At 34.1% G+C, this 15,242-nt stretch overlaps 1 protein-coding gene across 9 annotated transcripts in view; it reads left to right on the forward strand.

Annotated features, from left to right (window-relative positions):
- heph (polypyrimidine tract-binding protein 1 heph) overlaps positions 1 to 15,242 on the forward strand; it is a 386,050-nt gene that overhangs the window by 256,543 nt on the left and 114,265 nt on the right. For 2 of the 9 annotated variants that reach the window (XM_077429074.1, XM_077429081.1), the window contains exon 1: positions 14,432 to 14,497. The exons of 5 other annotated variants lie outside the window; for them this stretch is intronic. Coding sequence is in view for 2 of the 4 variants with exons in the window: in XM_077429071.1 (XP_077285197.1) it covers positions 14,456 to 14,497 (42 nt within the window). In the remaining 2 variants the exon portion in view is untranslated. Of the gene's footprint in view, positions 1 to 14,431; positions 14,498 to 15,242 lie in introns of those variants that run through there. 2 more of the 9 variants (XM_077429071.1, XM_077429076.1) reach the window with 2 other exon arrangements.

The following is a 15,242-nucleotide window of genomic DNA, read 5'->3' on the forward strand; positions in this document are numbered from 1 at the left end:
TATATATATATACCAGGTAGGCCTAACAGGTACACCCAACAAAATGTCTATATCCTTCAGGTATAAACACAGATTACCTAAACACAATCTGCCTTAGGTCATCGACTCTAGAGAGTCTGTATTAGATGTATTATGAGCATTTATAAGAATTGTAAATAGGTGTTTGAGCTATTTTTCCTATTATGCGGTACATTAACATTACAAAAATATAATACTATGATTATTAACAAAATTAAATTAAAATTGTAAAATAGAAAATGATCAGTAGATCAATAGCTATTAAAATATATATAAGATATATTGTAAACATAATTTCGTAATAATAAAAAGCATTTAAAAATCAAAATATCCAAGTCTGACCATTAGTATTAAAGATTAGCACGGTAACCTCTCGGTGCTGAACATAAACGCAACCACCGAGCCATACTGCTGGCTATATGATATTTTCAATGTATTATATTTGTCATTGTTTGAAAAGTAACGATGAGAATTTTTTTCCATTGTAAATACAAAGGTAACGAAATTACAAAGAGTGCATATTAAATGTTAATTTTCCTAATGTACTGCTATGTTTATTTAAGAAAATAATACAAAAAAAAAATCTAACGAAATTCAATCTAAAATTGCAGAGGGCAGACGAAGCGGCCCGCAAACAGCCCGCGGCCGTTTAATTTCGACGTCGTTTTTTTTTTTTTTTTCGTATTATTTTTTCGCCCTTTGTCGACGGCGAGCTTTCGTCGGTGTTTGCGCGCGGCGAGCTTTCCGCGCGGCTAGCTCGTCACTGCGGGCGGGTTCGGGTCACCCGCACGTCGATACAACGACGCGATATCAAGCCGGTTGAATTAACCTTTTGCTTGCTAATTGTTTCCAAGTTCCGAGCTGACGATAGTGCGCATACGGGCGCTTCCACAATTGTTTTTCATCCGGCTGTGAAAGCCCGCTGTTTCCGGCCATCGATCAGATACTGTGTTCGTCCTAATCGACGCCCTCGACTCAATCGCACCACCACACAAAAACGTTCAACGTTCAACATACATATTTTATTTTATTATTTATAATAATAATAACAATATTATGATCAATGTGACCTGACAGGTTGCCCCAATGCGTCACACCAGTCTTACAAAATAAAAAGGAAAAAATAACAATAAAAATTGCCAATCATTAATCTCATTCAAATAGACTCGTGTTGAATCTCATGAAACTGACCAGTTCATCAACATGACAATTAAACAGGTCTAAATGTTCATCTATCACATTATGTAACCGGATAGCTACATAATACAGCTAATACATAAAAGAGACGAGATATTGAAAGCAGACGTTTTCGCAGGAATAGGTTGGAAAAGTAAACGATGACGCAAAGCTCTACCGCATTCGGGCGCCCAAAATTACATATTACTTAAGGGTGAATTATACTTTACAGAAGTTAATGCTTTTAGTTAAAAAAAATATTTGGAAATAGCAATAATTCCTCTCGAAGATGGTGAGTCAAAGCCTAGCATACCTTGTAAAAAGGCAGTGGGAAATAAATAGGGGTAATATTTATATTTCCTCATATAAAGGTTTCTAAGATACTTTTTTCGAACTCTTTCTATCAACAGAGAGCATTTGATTTCAGTGGTACTCCAAATTACAGATCCAAACTCTAATATGCTCTGGACAAGCGAACAATAAAGCCACACCATTATACCTGGATCTTGGAAGTAGTGACCATTGCGCAAAACAAATGCAAGCATTTTGGTAGCCCTACAGCAAATATCTGAAATAGGAGTCGAAAATTTTATGTCACTCCTAAACAGTATCCCAAGATCAGCAGTTGAGTCAGTTCGCGGTAACTGATACTTCCGAAGGCTATTGTTATATATGTATATTTAGGTAATAGTTATGTTATTATGATGTATTTTGACCTAGAAATACGGACGTCTCTTCGTGGGGGTGCAAATTATCAGTAGCGAAAATTTATCGTCTTTGAGATCGTCACAAACAAAATGAAAAATCTAGTGAGTGAGTAACAGCAAGATATATTTCGCGTCCGGTGGTTTTTATTTTATTACGTATTTATTTTGGTCTCGGGTTGGTCGGTGATGGGAAAGTGGGTGTACGCTTGGCGACCCTTATCGCGTTTTTCTCGACGCGTCGGTTTTCCCAACGTCACGTATCAATCGGCGGCGGAAAACCGGTCACGTGCCGTGCGAGACAATCCGGTCACGTAGGCGAGCCGGGAAAATCACACCGGCCGCCGCGAGGAAAACTCCGTGGAGAAAACGGCGTCGCGACGCCAAAACGACCGCAACAGGTTTTCTTCTTCTGCCCCATTCAAAATAAGTGCTCGAAGAGAGACGCTCGTAAAAGAGAGGATTGCCGACGATACTTTTGAGCTGTAACTATTGCCGTTCAATTGTATTATAGACATACATACATACATATGTTTGTATATATACGTACAGTATATTATACATATATATGAAAACATTCAATATTACGTTTGATAAATAAAAAACTGCATTATCATCAAAAATGATACACACTATCATTGACAGATTCGAATAGATTGTTATATGTTTAGGCAAATAAAATGATTATTTTTGAGCATATTACAAGTTTAACGATAAATTTAATGCTAGGCTGAGTAGCCTATTATATTCCTCTAAAATTTTATTACATAGTACTTATACTTGTGATGATCAATTGTTTTTTACTAATAATTTTTTAGGTAGTAAGACTCGCATCAAATGATCATTTGAAATTTATTATTTTTTTTTAGCTATTAAATTTAATTTGTCTGTGAATATTAAATTTATAAAATAGCAAATACATGCAATTTTAGTACTATTTATTTGTCTTTAGTTTAATTTTTGTTAAATATCCAAATGTGACGTAATTCAGTAACGTTGTTGTATATGTACATATTTACTACTCACGTGTTTTATACAATTATACTAGTTTCGCTTGGATAAAAGTTTTATATATTGGAAAATAATTTTGACTTCCTTTAGCAAAATTTGATGTTTATCATATTGTATATGTGTATTTATATGTTGTTTTTATTTTTTATGCATGTAATACGTTTAGTTTTGTTCATTTTGAAATACACGTATTTAATATGATTGCATGGATATATGTATTTGCCGAGATGAAAATGTCTATATGTAGGTGTATAATAAATTGGAGATCGCGAAAAATGTTTCAATTTTAAAATTGTATTGGAAAATACTGTACGCGTCCAATAGGGTAGCAACGTTTGTTTTTCGATTCGATTACAGTCATATTTGTCGCGACGCCTTGGACCGTTCAAATTTCTCCGTTTTCCAATTGGTTTTTCACAGTTTTTCGCTCCAAAGTGAAAACGGTCGTTACGGGACAGGACGTGCGATCGCTCGACCGTAAACGGACCACGCCAGCGCTTCCCAAACATTTCCTCACCTGTGCTGAGTGCTGAGGAAGAGGGGGGGGGATGGAGGGGTTCTTTTGACTTTTTACGGCTTTTAATTTTATTTCGGAGAGCGTTCTCGAGAGCCTTCGAAACCGGGAAATTTGCCATTCACGACCGTTTCATAAAGGGAGCGCGAGACGCTCTCGAGCTCTCTCGACTCCTAAACTTTAAACCTCCATTCTTATTAATTATTATTCGGACGACTTTGTTTTATGACGTGTTTCGCGCTTTATTATGCTTCTTCTTTAATTAAGATGTTTCAAGGAATTTTTTAGTGCCGACCTGGAGCGTTTTGGAAGCTTTGAAAGTAAGTTTCGTTCGACGGCAAGGTATGTACGTACACTCGTGTGCACTTTACACCGAACGTGAAATGCATTCGAACGTAAAGGAGACTATCTTTGATGAACAAATAGTCACTTTTTGCACTGGATCGCTTCGCTGCCAACAATAGACGTAGTCTTCTTCGAAATAAAGACCTTAAACTTGAATTCGTTATTCGTTAATATCGTATTTTGTAAAATATTGTTCAATATTCAATATTGTTCAGTATTCAAAATATTGTTCAATACACTGGAGACGAGAAGAATAAGAGGCGACTTAATCGAAGTCTTTGAAATACTATAAAATCATTATAAATGTCATACATATGTCCAATCTTTTTACATTCAACGAAAACACACACCTCAGAGGTCACTCGCTTGGACACCAAAAAGAAAAATCAAATAAATTAATCAGAGATTCGTTCTTTTCAAACAGACTGGTTTTCAATTTGGAATAGTCTTCACAATGAAATTGTAATTTCAATTAACCTTAATATTTTTAAGAATAAGCTTGATGCATTTCTTAAACCTCAAGGATTTTTGTAATTCTTCTTTCCCAATTTCGTATTTCTGTTTCTTGTTTACTTTTTTTCTCTCTTATTTTTATTTTAATATTGTCATTTTGAATGTATTTTACTTTTTTTCACATTTAATTTACATATATATATACAATATATATGTATGTATAAATCAAACTCCTTGGGTCTATCGACTTTGCCGCCTCCCCAAGTATATTAAATAAATAAATATATGTATGTACATATACTGTAAAATAACGGTACGATATTTTGAAACATTAACCGATAGTCAATATTATGCGATGGTTTCCAGTAATAATAATTAATCGATTCAATTTCAGGTATCAGCTTACGTTAATGATATTATTAACCAAATTGTAAACATACTGTGATCAACACATTCATACATTTGTTAATTTATGTATGTATGTATGTTCCTTGAAATTTCGCATTGTTTTTAGCTAATAAAGATTTTAAATTAAATATAATATTCGTTTTTCGTTATAAATGCTTTTCATCGAAAATTTTATATTCGGTCTTATATTTTGGAAAACTAATCGATTGAATTTTTGATATCGGTTTACTACATAAGTCTATTATGATTCAATATTAATTATATAATGTCCACTTCATATAAACAATGTGACCATAAATATAAAAGCTATTAATATTTAAGTATGTCTGTCATTGATTGATATCTAGCTAGAACGTAGTCTTTTAGCGCTTAGCTATATTTTGTTGAACAAATTTCCTTGAATAATTTATTAGACGTAATTTCGTCAATCTTTGTCTATATTTCCGGAGCATATATTTGTTTAGTTATCGATCGAACTTACAAAACATTGTTTAGCATAATTGTGACTATTATTTCATAAATATGTGTGGTGGGTGTTTATATATATATTTCTATATATTTTTATTACAGTTATAAGCTCTTTGTGTGTTTGATTTCGATGTCTATTTTCCTTTATTGGATTACTCGAAACGTGTGCTACGCTTTGCAACATAATAAAGACAAAGTCGCGTGTTGGTCACGTTGTATGTTTTCGTTTATTGTGATTTATTTATTTAGCGATTTTTCCACGCCCGAATTTTCTTAAATAAACGACGCCGGATTACGTTCACCGGCAAAAGAAAATTTCTTCTGTTTTTCTTTGATGTGTGTGTATTGTAACGTAATGGTTTCCTTCGTGTAATACTTTGTATTTTTTTCCTGTTTTGTTCGTTCCGGTTGTATTTTAATCTTCGAATTAAATTGTTTTTTCCGCGAGTAAGAGGATCATTTTCGAACGCGTTTTGCGTTTCTCTCGAATACAAGTATTTACGTGGGTACATATTGTTCATTTAATACGCTTATTTGAACAGTTAATAACTTATTTATAGGCACTTTCACATTCGCATTTAAACGGCCTTAAAATTGCCGAATGCAAAAATAAGATCTAAACGGCTGATTCTTTTCCCGAATTCTGAGCTTTATGCAAAACACCCTGTTCTTAAACAAATCCTTCAGAAAAATATCGTGGTAATCGTTTTCATCTTCCCACAATGCATATTTGAAAACATTTCTCGGTATTTACGATATAAATACATACTCGTTGGGCTCAACAAGTTGTAGGTTCGTTTTTTGGATTAGGTTGAAACAATTTTGGTACGTTGTTTTGTTGTAATTTTTTCCATTATAAATTTGCTTGCAGTTTTATTTAAAAGTTCCAAAAATAAAGCAAAAGAAAAAATTAAAACAAAAAAGTTAGTAAGTTTTTAAGCCCATCTATTCAAATGTGATATAGTAGGTACTTCTTCATATGGTATACTACCTAGATCGAAAGACCCCTTTGTATATATTGAAAGTATTGATAAAGTTTTGACTTTCCCAGGCAAAGCCTGGAAAGTAGCCTCTTTGTTTGACCGATCATTCAATAATTCTCGTTCGGTTTATATGTATGTTGATGTATCGATATTAATGGCGTTAAGAAGAAGGTCGATCTCGGCCTATCGATGATGGCCGGGCCATCAACACTCGACGGGAATTAATTATTATCCCGAAAACAACAGCCATTAGGGGCGCCACCCTCTCCCGATATAATTATACCGCTCGGCAATTAGTAAGGTAAGACGCGAGCGAGTTCAAAACCTGAGGGACCCTCGCGGTACAGTTTCTTCCGCCAGGTTGAGTTTCATCCGCGAACAGAGATGAGGGAGCTTTCCCTAATGATCAATTTTCGCAGCGAGACCCCCCACACACACACACATGTGGGTAATTAATTATGCAGCCGCGTTATTCAAAGCTCACAATGATGGCGAGAAAACTCGCTAAAGCCTTCTGCCAGTTTTTAACCGGCGACGGGGGATGTTCGTCGAACGCGCACGCTTCAAGTCGATCGCATTAATCGCGCGTCGGAAAAATTGTTAATTATTTTTTATCATAAAAACAGAACATCTCAGCCCAGTTATAGATTTTTACAAAATACATAATATATCTAGTACAAATAGATAAACAGATGAAAAAGAAAATAATACAAACTAAAATATGACTAAATAGGACAATTCATAATTAAACATAAAGTGATATAATATAATTGGATAAAGAATAAATAAGAGAAATAGAAATGGATCAATCAATCAAGACTATCCTGATGGCAGTCCTGGATTGATGTACCGATTGAAATACCGAATAGATGAGCTCCCCGTTAAGCATACGATAAACACGCTGTATGTAGATAGGAATATTTTAGGGAATTGGTTATGAAAGGATCAAGTGAAAAGAGTGCAACTGTCTAGAAAAACCTAACTGGAATCCTGGAACCAACCTTACTCAGTAAACAATCAAGGAAACCATTTAGGAGCTTAAAAAGAATGTAGCATCAGTGAGTCGTCGCCTGACAGAAAGATTGTATTTTTAGAATATCGAGAACTGTAGGTAGGAAAACGGAAGCGTAGGGATTAAATAAATTTGAGTTGGACTTTTTCAATACAATTAATATGGGATAAATAAATAGGTGACCAGATAATTGAGGCAAATTCAAGGTGAGATCTTAAAAGGGGAAAATAAAGTTATTTTAGTACATAAGGATCATTAAAGGGTTTTGTTGGGTGGAGTAGGAATACAAGAGATTTACGTGCTTTATTTATATAATTGTTCTCTATGTAGTATGCGCGTGGGTGTTTGGGTGGGCGATTTTGAGTTTTCGCGTTGAAATGTCGACTGGAAGTTATGTGTGTGTGTGTGTGTGTGTGTGTGTGTGCGATTATGTTCGGTCGTCGAATTTCATGCAGTTTTTCACGCTCGACCGGATGTGGAGTGCCTAGGGGTGTCGACTTTTCTTATTTCATCTCTGCCCTCTCTAGCTAGGAGACGGTTCTCAATTCAATATGTTGAATTTTACTATTCAAATATGAGATTATTCAAAGTCTTGAAGTAATATTTTCCGTTGTATTTATAATGTATAGGTACATATGTACTAATGGTTTTACCCGGCTTCGCTCGTTATTTGTAATAGAAACCGCTTAAATATGGCTAATCTAATAGTAAACATTTATTTGAATAGTTTTATTTCATTTATATTTATTTGAATATTCATTTGTATTTTTATTAAATTTAACGTCACGGATTCTACGAACCAACAATACATAGTTACATATGTACATACAAAGTCTCTTCCGAAATTATATACTAAATAGCCACCAGCGTGGGCTAGTGATTAACACATTATGCTTTAGAGGAGAGTGGTCACGGTTTGATTCACACTATTAGCTGTTGGCTAGACCTTGGTTTCCGACTCCAGGTCGATCGTTTTTTATCAGAATTTGCCAATTTTTCTGATTTTCATTGAAACGGTTCCTGTGAAATTGGCTTTTCCTATCCAATTTTCTATCGCAAACCTTGAGTTATTGTTATATCTCAGGTTTCGCCAGATTTCTCTCCATAGATAGATGTCTCTGTGGATGATTATTGAATGTAAAAATTCGGATTGTACATTAAAAATGTTATTGATCGTATCGTTTACAATATTTGTAATGTCTGACCGTAGATGTCAGGTGTTGTTTCGATTTACATGTGTATGTATGTAATAATTATGTGTTTAATATATGTAATATATAATTTGTCGAGTCTTAATCTGTTTAGCATACTCGCTGCTTTGGATCAATTTGTATCAATGGCGAGTGTGCATGATTAATTTAAATAACGAGACACTAGTGGGAATCGAACCCTTGACACCTTGCACGAAATAATACAACACTCACCACTAGACTACGCTGCTGGTTTAAGTAAAATATATATACATATATCTCTCATATATGTATGTTTATATTTTACTTCACTTATTATATTTATTCCAGCTGGGATATGAAATCAAGATTTCTCTATTGGTAAAAACATATATATTAAATAATATTATGAAAATAATCATATTTTTGACGGTTGTTGACAAAAAATTTTCGGTGTATTATTCCAAACAATCACCGTCGATATTCTCGAATATTTCGAACATGCGATGTTTTGTTTATTCCCAACATAAATATGTACACGTATGTATGTATGTAGGTATATATACATATAATACAGATAGAATTTATCAATTTTGGTTGAGTTTGAGTATGAGATGTGCACGCTCGAGCGGTTCAGTTTCTCTCGGTATCACATTATGTCGTTCGTTCGCTACACGTCCGGCCCTTCTTCCCTTTTCTCCGCCGTATCACATCTCAAAACCACCCCTTCCTCACTCTCTCGCGGAAAACCCACCCTTATCTTTTGTTTGCCCCGTTTGTGTACCGGCGGTCATGCCGCACAAACACACCACCCTTCAAATATTATTCAATTTCTTCTCGTTTTTTTTCCTCTTCTCTTTCTTCTTCCGTGACCGGTGCGCGTTATCTTCCTTTATAATAATTTAGCCAGATTCGCACCGTTCGAATAGAGAACCTTTCGTTCGAATGCTCATTTTATCGTTGGCGTGTGTGTATCAAAGGTCGATGGGTAATGTATGTAATGGCCGAACGGTACACGATAGTCTTTCGGTAAAAACGGTACATAATTGGCAATTATTCGAGCATCGCGTGCAAAAATTGGGGAAGCGTTCGCTAAAACAATACAAATCTATTTAAATTAACGTTGAGTGCGAATTTTTAGTCTCGGGGGTGCGTTTAGTTGATGTACCTAAATGTTGACTCGCTTTAACCCTCTCGCTTGTAAACGGGCGTTTTTGCAGAATATATATTTTTACAGTTCATCATATTTCGAAAATGTACTGTTTGTCGTTTGACGTTAAGTATCTTGTGCGGTTGGCCTTTGACAGAATGGAACTGTCATATGTTACATAAACATAAAATAAACTTCAAAAGAAAGGTGCATCTTCAAGAGACCATTCAGGTTTATATGTATATTTCAAATCGGCAGACAGGGCTGTTTTTGTTTTCAATATAACGGTGAAGTTTAGTTGTTTTGGCAATAGATTTACACAATTTAAAACCTAGTTTAAAGGGTCTTAACAATTGTCGTCTACATATTTGCATAAAAACGATACAGAGTTGGCTGATTCGTAATCTAACATTTATACAACTGTATCATGTCGTTGATTTTTTTTCCGCTTGTTTTTATTAATTAATTATATATGGAAGTTTAATAAAATGCCATGTTTGGAATTATATTATATTATTTTAGGGTTGCTAATTATATTTTTGTTAATTTTGTTAACTATGTTATATTATTGTAGTTATTAGTTTTAGTTTAAAATTGTTAATTGTGAAATAATTTATTAGCAATTTGCTATTTAATAATAATAAATAAATTTAAAACTAATTAAATTATTAATTTAAAACACTTGCTTGGATTAATCATTAAATACATAAACTGTTGACACATTAAATCGCACGCATTTGGTGAAACCGTTGGAAGATAAATTGTGCACACATCTACATATTTAGAAGATATGTATGTACTATGTAATTATTAATCAAATAATGGCTTAAATGTTTAGTTGATTGTATCTTATTTTTCGATATATGCATATGTAATCACCTTCAAACTACGATGTATGTACATATATTCGCTGAAGTTTCGTTTTGGGGATTTTTGAAATAATATCAAAATTGAACAAAATTTATTTGAACTTAAAATATTTTTTGAATATAATTAATCCATCGAAGTTTTGTTTGGTTTGTTTAATGATTGAACGTAGTAAAATATTTTTTTTATTATTAGGTTCATAAAGTTGTTGGAACTTTCGCAATTTAAAAAAAAATTGATAAATTTGTAATGGTCTTTGAATCTTAACTTTTTGTAATCGGAAACAATATAGTACGTTATATAAATATTAAGTAGTATCAAGTTTTTGTGTGAAACTGTTTTCGTAACTTAGTTAAGAAGTATAATTGGAAATTTTCTTTAGAAGCATTGAAGCTACTGGCTTACGGTATGCTTAACTCAATTTAAACTTTTCTGAATCTTAGACGTTATTGACTGACAATACGACTGGCTACTTGAGGCCTGTAATTTACATCTATTTGCGAATATTGCATGTTTGTTAATTTATTCTGTCATGTCCACACACAACATCGAAGTTTTGACGTGGAAATCGCTCCCGGCATAAAAACAACTTCGGTCCGACTTTTCTCCTCGTTGTTGTGAATTACGACGTTAAAAAAAGTTTTTAATATTTGCCGCGTCTTACCTTTAATATCAAATTAAAACTTTAACGGTTCGAAGCGGCGAACTCTCTCCCTCTCTCATCCGAATGGTTAATTATCGGTCGAGAAAAAACTCTGACCAGGACTCATCTAAATTGCGCCTAACAAAAGCTGAAAAACTTTGTCGCGAATTCTCGCCGCTTTTCATTATTATCGTCTCAACTTGAAAGTTTCGGCCGTCGAGGACCGGTTTTCGCCATTTCGAGGACTTTGACCGAGACAGAATGTTCGAAAGGTTGGTTGGTCTCCGAAATAAAAAAAAAAAAAACGAAAAAATTGCATGCACCTGTTGCAAACGAGCCATCGTGCACCGAAATTAATTGTCCGTTGATATTTCAATAAATTGTTTTTAACATATACAAATTATGTAAGTTATCTCATGTACATATTTATTTATTATTTTTATCATAATAATAACAATAATATGACCGATGTGACCTGAAAGTTTGGGCCAATGTGTCACACCAGTCTTACAAAAAAAGAAAAGAACAATAAAAATTACCAATCATTCATCTCATTCAAATAGACTTGTGTTGAATCTCATGAAACTGACCAGCTCATCAACATGACAATTGAACAAATGTTCAAATGTTCATCCATCACATTAAGGAGCCGGAAAGCCTTTACAAAAGACGAGTTATTGAAAACAGACGTTTTTGGAAAAGTAAATGATGATGCAAAGCTCTACCACATTCAGGCGCCGAAAATTTAAATTCCAATTAAATCGAAGGGTTGTCAATTCTTCCCTTTAATATGTATGACCGTCGTCGAATTGTACAAATTTACCTATAAATATTACTGGACGGATTGAATTTCATATTACTGGATGAATTGCCTGGCGTTCCTCAGATGAGTGAAACTTGAAAAAAAAATTGCAAAGTGGACAAACAAACAAATAAACACATTATGTTTGAAATGTTGATATATTACATAATATAGTACATATGAACATTGTGCTGTTGTAATATTGATGCGAGTGTATGCGTGTTTTCCTTCTGTTTTTCCGCTGCTCTTCTGAATAGTAAATGGTCACGTGCTGTGTTTTTCCTGTGTCGTGTATTCTTTTTTATGTGGCGCAACAGGCTCTAGCTCCCTGTTGCTCGGGTATAAAAGAAGGACTTTTATGTAGGAAATTCTCCACCCCATCACATTCCCATGCACGCACATTTTTTAGACCATATGTATGTATGTATGTATGTATGGTGAAGAATATATGTAGTTATGTATATCAAATTATAAAATTTTGCGTATGTTTAAATTATATGTATTTGAGTTTTCAAAAAGATTTTTTTTAATATACATACATATATAGTATGTCTGTTTATAATATAAAATATTCGCTGGAAAAAATACCGAATTGCTGAATATTTAACGCGAATCATTTTTCCGGACCATTTGAATTTCGCTTGCGTATGCTTTTTTCCGCTATTTTTCATTCTGCTGCTATACATAGTGCGATTTAAATTTTTCATACGTACATACATAATAATAATAACGTGTTGAAAGTACATTGTTAGCAGTATTGTTAAAAAAAAATGAGGTTTGATTTCGTAATTATATGTATACAAGTCATAAACACACATACATTTGTCGAGATAAACTTTGTATTTTTGCTTTTAATAGAATTTTTATTGGGTATTATATTTTATTCTTTTAGAAACTTTATATATACATATGTACATATACAAACATATGTAGGTAGATAACTATGTTTTACCTTAGAAAATTATCAGTTTATCTGGAAATATGAAGAGAAAAATGCAATATGCATATTAGGCCGGAACGGAAAATACTAATTTGGATTTTCATCATGATTGTCCTAGTGGAAAACTTTCCACGTATCAAGGGAACGTTAAATAAATTCATTGATTTTAAACAATGTTCTATGCCTCCGACCAATCGATTTATCTTGATAATAATTTGAAAGAGTTGGACTAATCTCTAATAAACGTGGATCTAATCTTCATCATAAATATTTGAAAATACGATTTAATAATATTACTGTAAAAAATACACTTAAGAACTTTGAAAGCAGTGCGTTAACTTTAACGTTTAAAACGAGACTGATTCGGGTGACAAGTATTGCCGTCACAAGAACTTTTTTTTGTGACTGATATGTATTTTATTTATTGAGCATACGCTTAAAATTATACTTTCTTAGGAATCACTTGTTTATTCTATACTGAGAAATATAATAATTAGTGGGATTTACATATGTATGTACTTCGTTTTGAACTTTTGCACACATAGATTATCAATTTCAACCAGTTTGTCAGGATAGTTCACGAAGGGCATTGCCAGGATAGTTCAGGAAGGGCCAGATAAGACGAACTTACTTCTAGAGCTTTTTTTTATTTTATTTATTGAAAAATCAACAGACAACAAGATGTAAAAATGCATAAAAACAAAGAGTAAATATATAATATATATCCGAGTCCAATTACTGATTTTTACAAAGATAAACAAATGAAAAAGATAAATACAAGAGAAACAAATGAAAAGGGAAAGAACAAAAGCTATAACATGACTAAATAGCACATTGCATAACTAAACTTAAGTGTTCAAATATTGGAAAAAGGTTATAAAATATAATAGAGGAAGAAATGGATCAATCCTGTATAAGTCCTGAATTGATGTAAGGAAATACCGAACAGATCAACCTCATTCAGCTCCCTGTTAAACATACGATAAACACGCTGCAGATAAGAATATTTTTGGGAATTGGTATTGAAAGGATTAAGTGAAAAGAGTGCAACGTGTCTAGAATACCTCACTGGGATCCTGAAATCAACCTTACTTAGTAAATCAGAACAATCAAGGAAACCATGTATGAGCTTAAAGAAGAATGTAGCATAAGTAAGTCGTCGCCTGACAGAAAGATTGTTAAAAGATAGGATTTTTAAAATATCGGGAACAGCAGTATGGGTGTAGGTAGGAAAAAGGTAGCGTAAGTATTTAATAAATTTAAGTTTGACTTTAAATTATAAATTTAAGATCAGCTTTTTAGAGTAGTTTATATTTAAAGGAAAAATGCACAGTGCATCACACCTGCATAGTCGCCGATCGACGCCCGCACAGAAGTGCATCATCAAACACACTCTCACACACACGGACACAATCAGTTGTCCAGATGCGACACACGCTTCCCATTTTCCAGCACCATAACCGGAAACGTAAGCGAGCGCTAATTTAATTTCGCGATTGTCGCATTCGCGCAATTAAGCGCGTGGCGTGGCGCGTCCCGTCGCACAATCGGCCCATAATTGCGGACGGGCGTCGGCCGCCGTCTAAATTAAGTCCGGCCATATGGAAAAACAAATTCCGCGCCGCCGGGCGGAATTAATTCGCTATGAAAAAAATACATGCATGAAAAATATATAGCGAAAAAAATAGCAGGCGAACGCTCTCTCGCCAGCCGTAAACATCGATATTTCAGGCGTTCGGCTGCCGGAGCGTTTTCCGCGATAGCTTTTGTAGTCGGTCGTCGGTGCGGGCCAATGCCGGCCGAAAGCTCTGCTCGATGTTGCTTCGCGAATCAGGTGCTCGTGTGAATGTATTATACGATATGTACATATTTGCATATGTGGCGTAACTTACGCTGACGTGTTGTTGTTGTTGTTGTTGTTCGATGCTTTCGACGCCTTTGTGACGCGCGTGTCCGATTTTTCCGTGTGTCTTAAGTGGGGCGGGGCGTTGGAAAATTCGGCGCCGTTTACAGAGTGATGTGTTATTAAGAAAATTGTATATATTTATTTCTGTAAGTCTTGGTTCTTCTTTAGATATACATATAATATAATGGTTTGTAGGTTGATGATTTAAGTTTATTCGTGTTGATATCCTATTGGTTTCTGCTGGTAGATCTTTGGTTTGTGACTCCAGGTCGATCATTTCCTATTAGGATTTGCCAATTTATCCGAATTTCACTGTAGCAATTCCAACAGATAGGCAACCTTACCCATTTTCTGGCAAATCTAGAGTTTTCAGCAATTTTGAATTGTATAAAATGCTGCAAATTTGACATTAAATGTCTCCGTGGATTTTAATTGATATGAACCAAGACTTCCAGATATACATATATGTTTGTTTATGTAAGTCTTGATTGTTCTTTAGATATATAGTATGATATAATGGTTTGTCGATTTATGATTTAAGTTTATTCATATTGATATCCCACTGGTTTCTGCTGGTAGATCTTTGGTTTGTGACTCCAGGTCAATCGTTTCCTATTAGGATTTGCCAATTTATCTGATTTTCATTGTAGCAATTCCAACAGATAGGCAACCT

Source organism: Arctopsyche grandis, chromosome 4 (genome assembly GCF_051622035.1).
Source record: "Arctopsyche grandis isolate Sample6627 chromosome 4, ASM5162203v2, whole genome shotgun sequence".
In the NCBI taxonomy this organism is placed as follows: domain Eukaryota; kingdom Metazoa; phylum Arthropoda; class Insecta; order Trichoptera; family Hydropsychidae; genus Arctopsyche; species Arctopsyche grandis.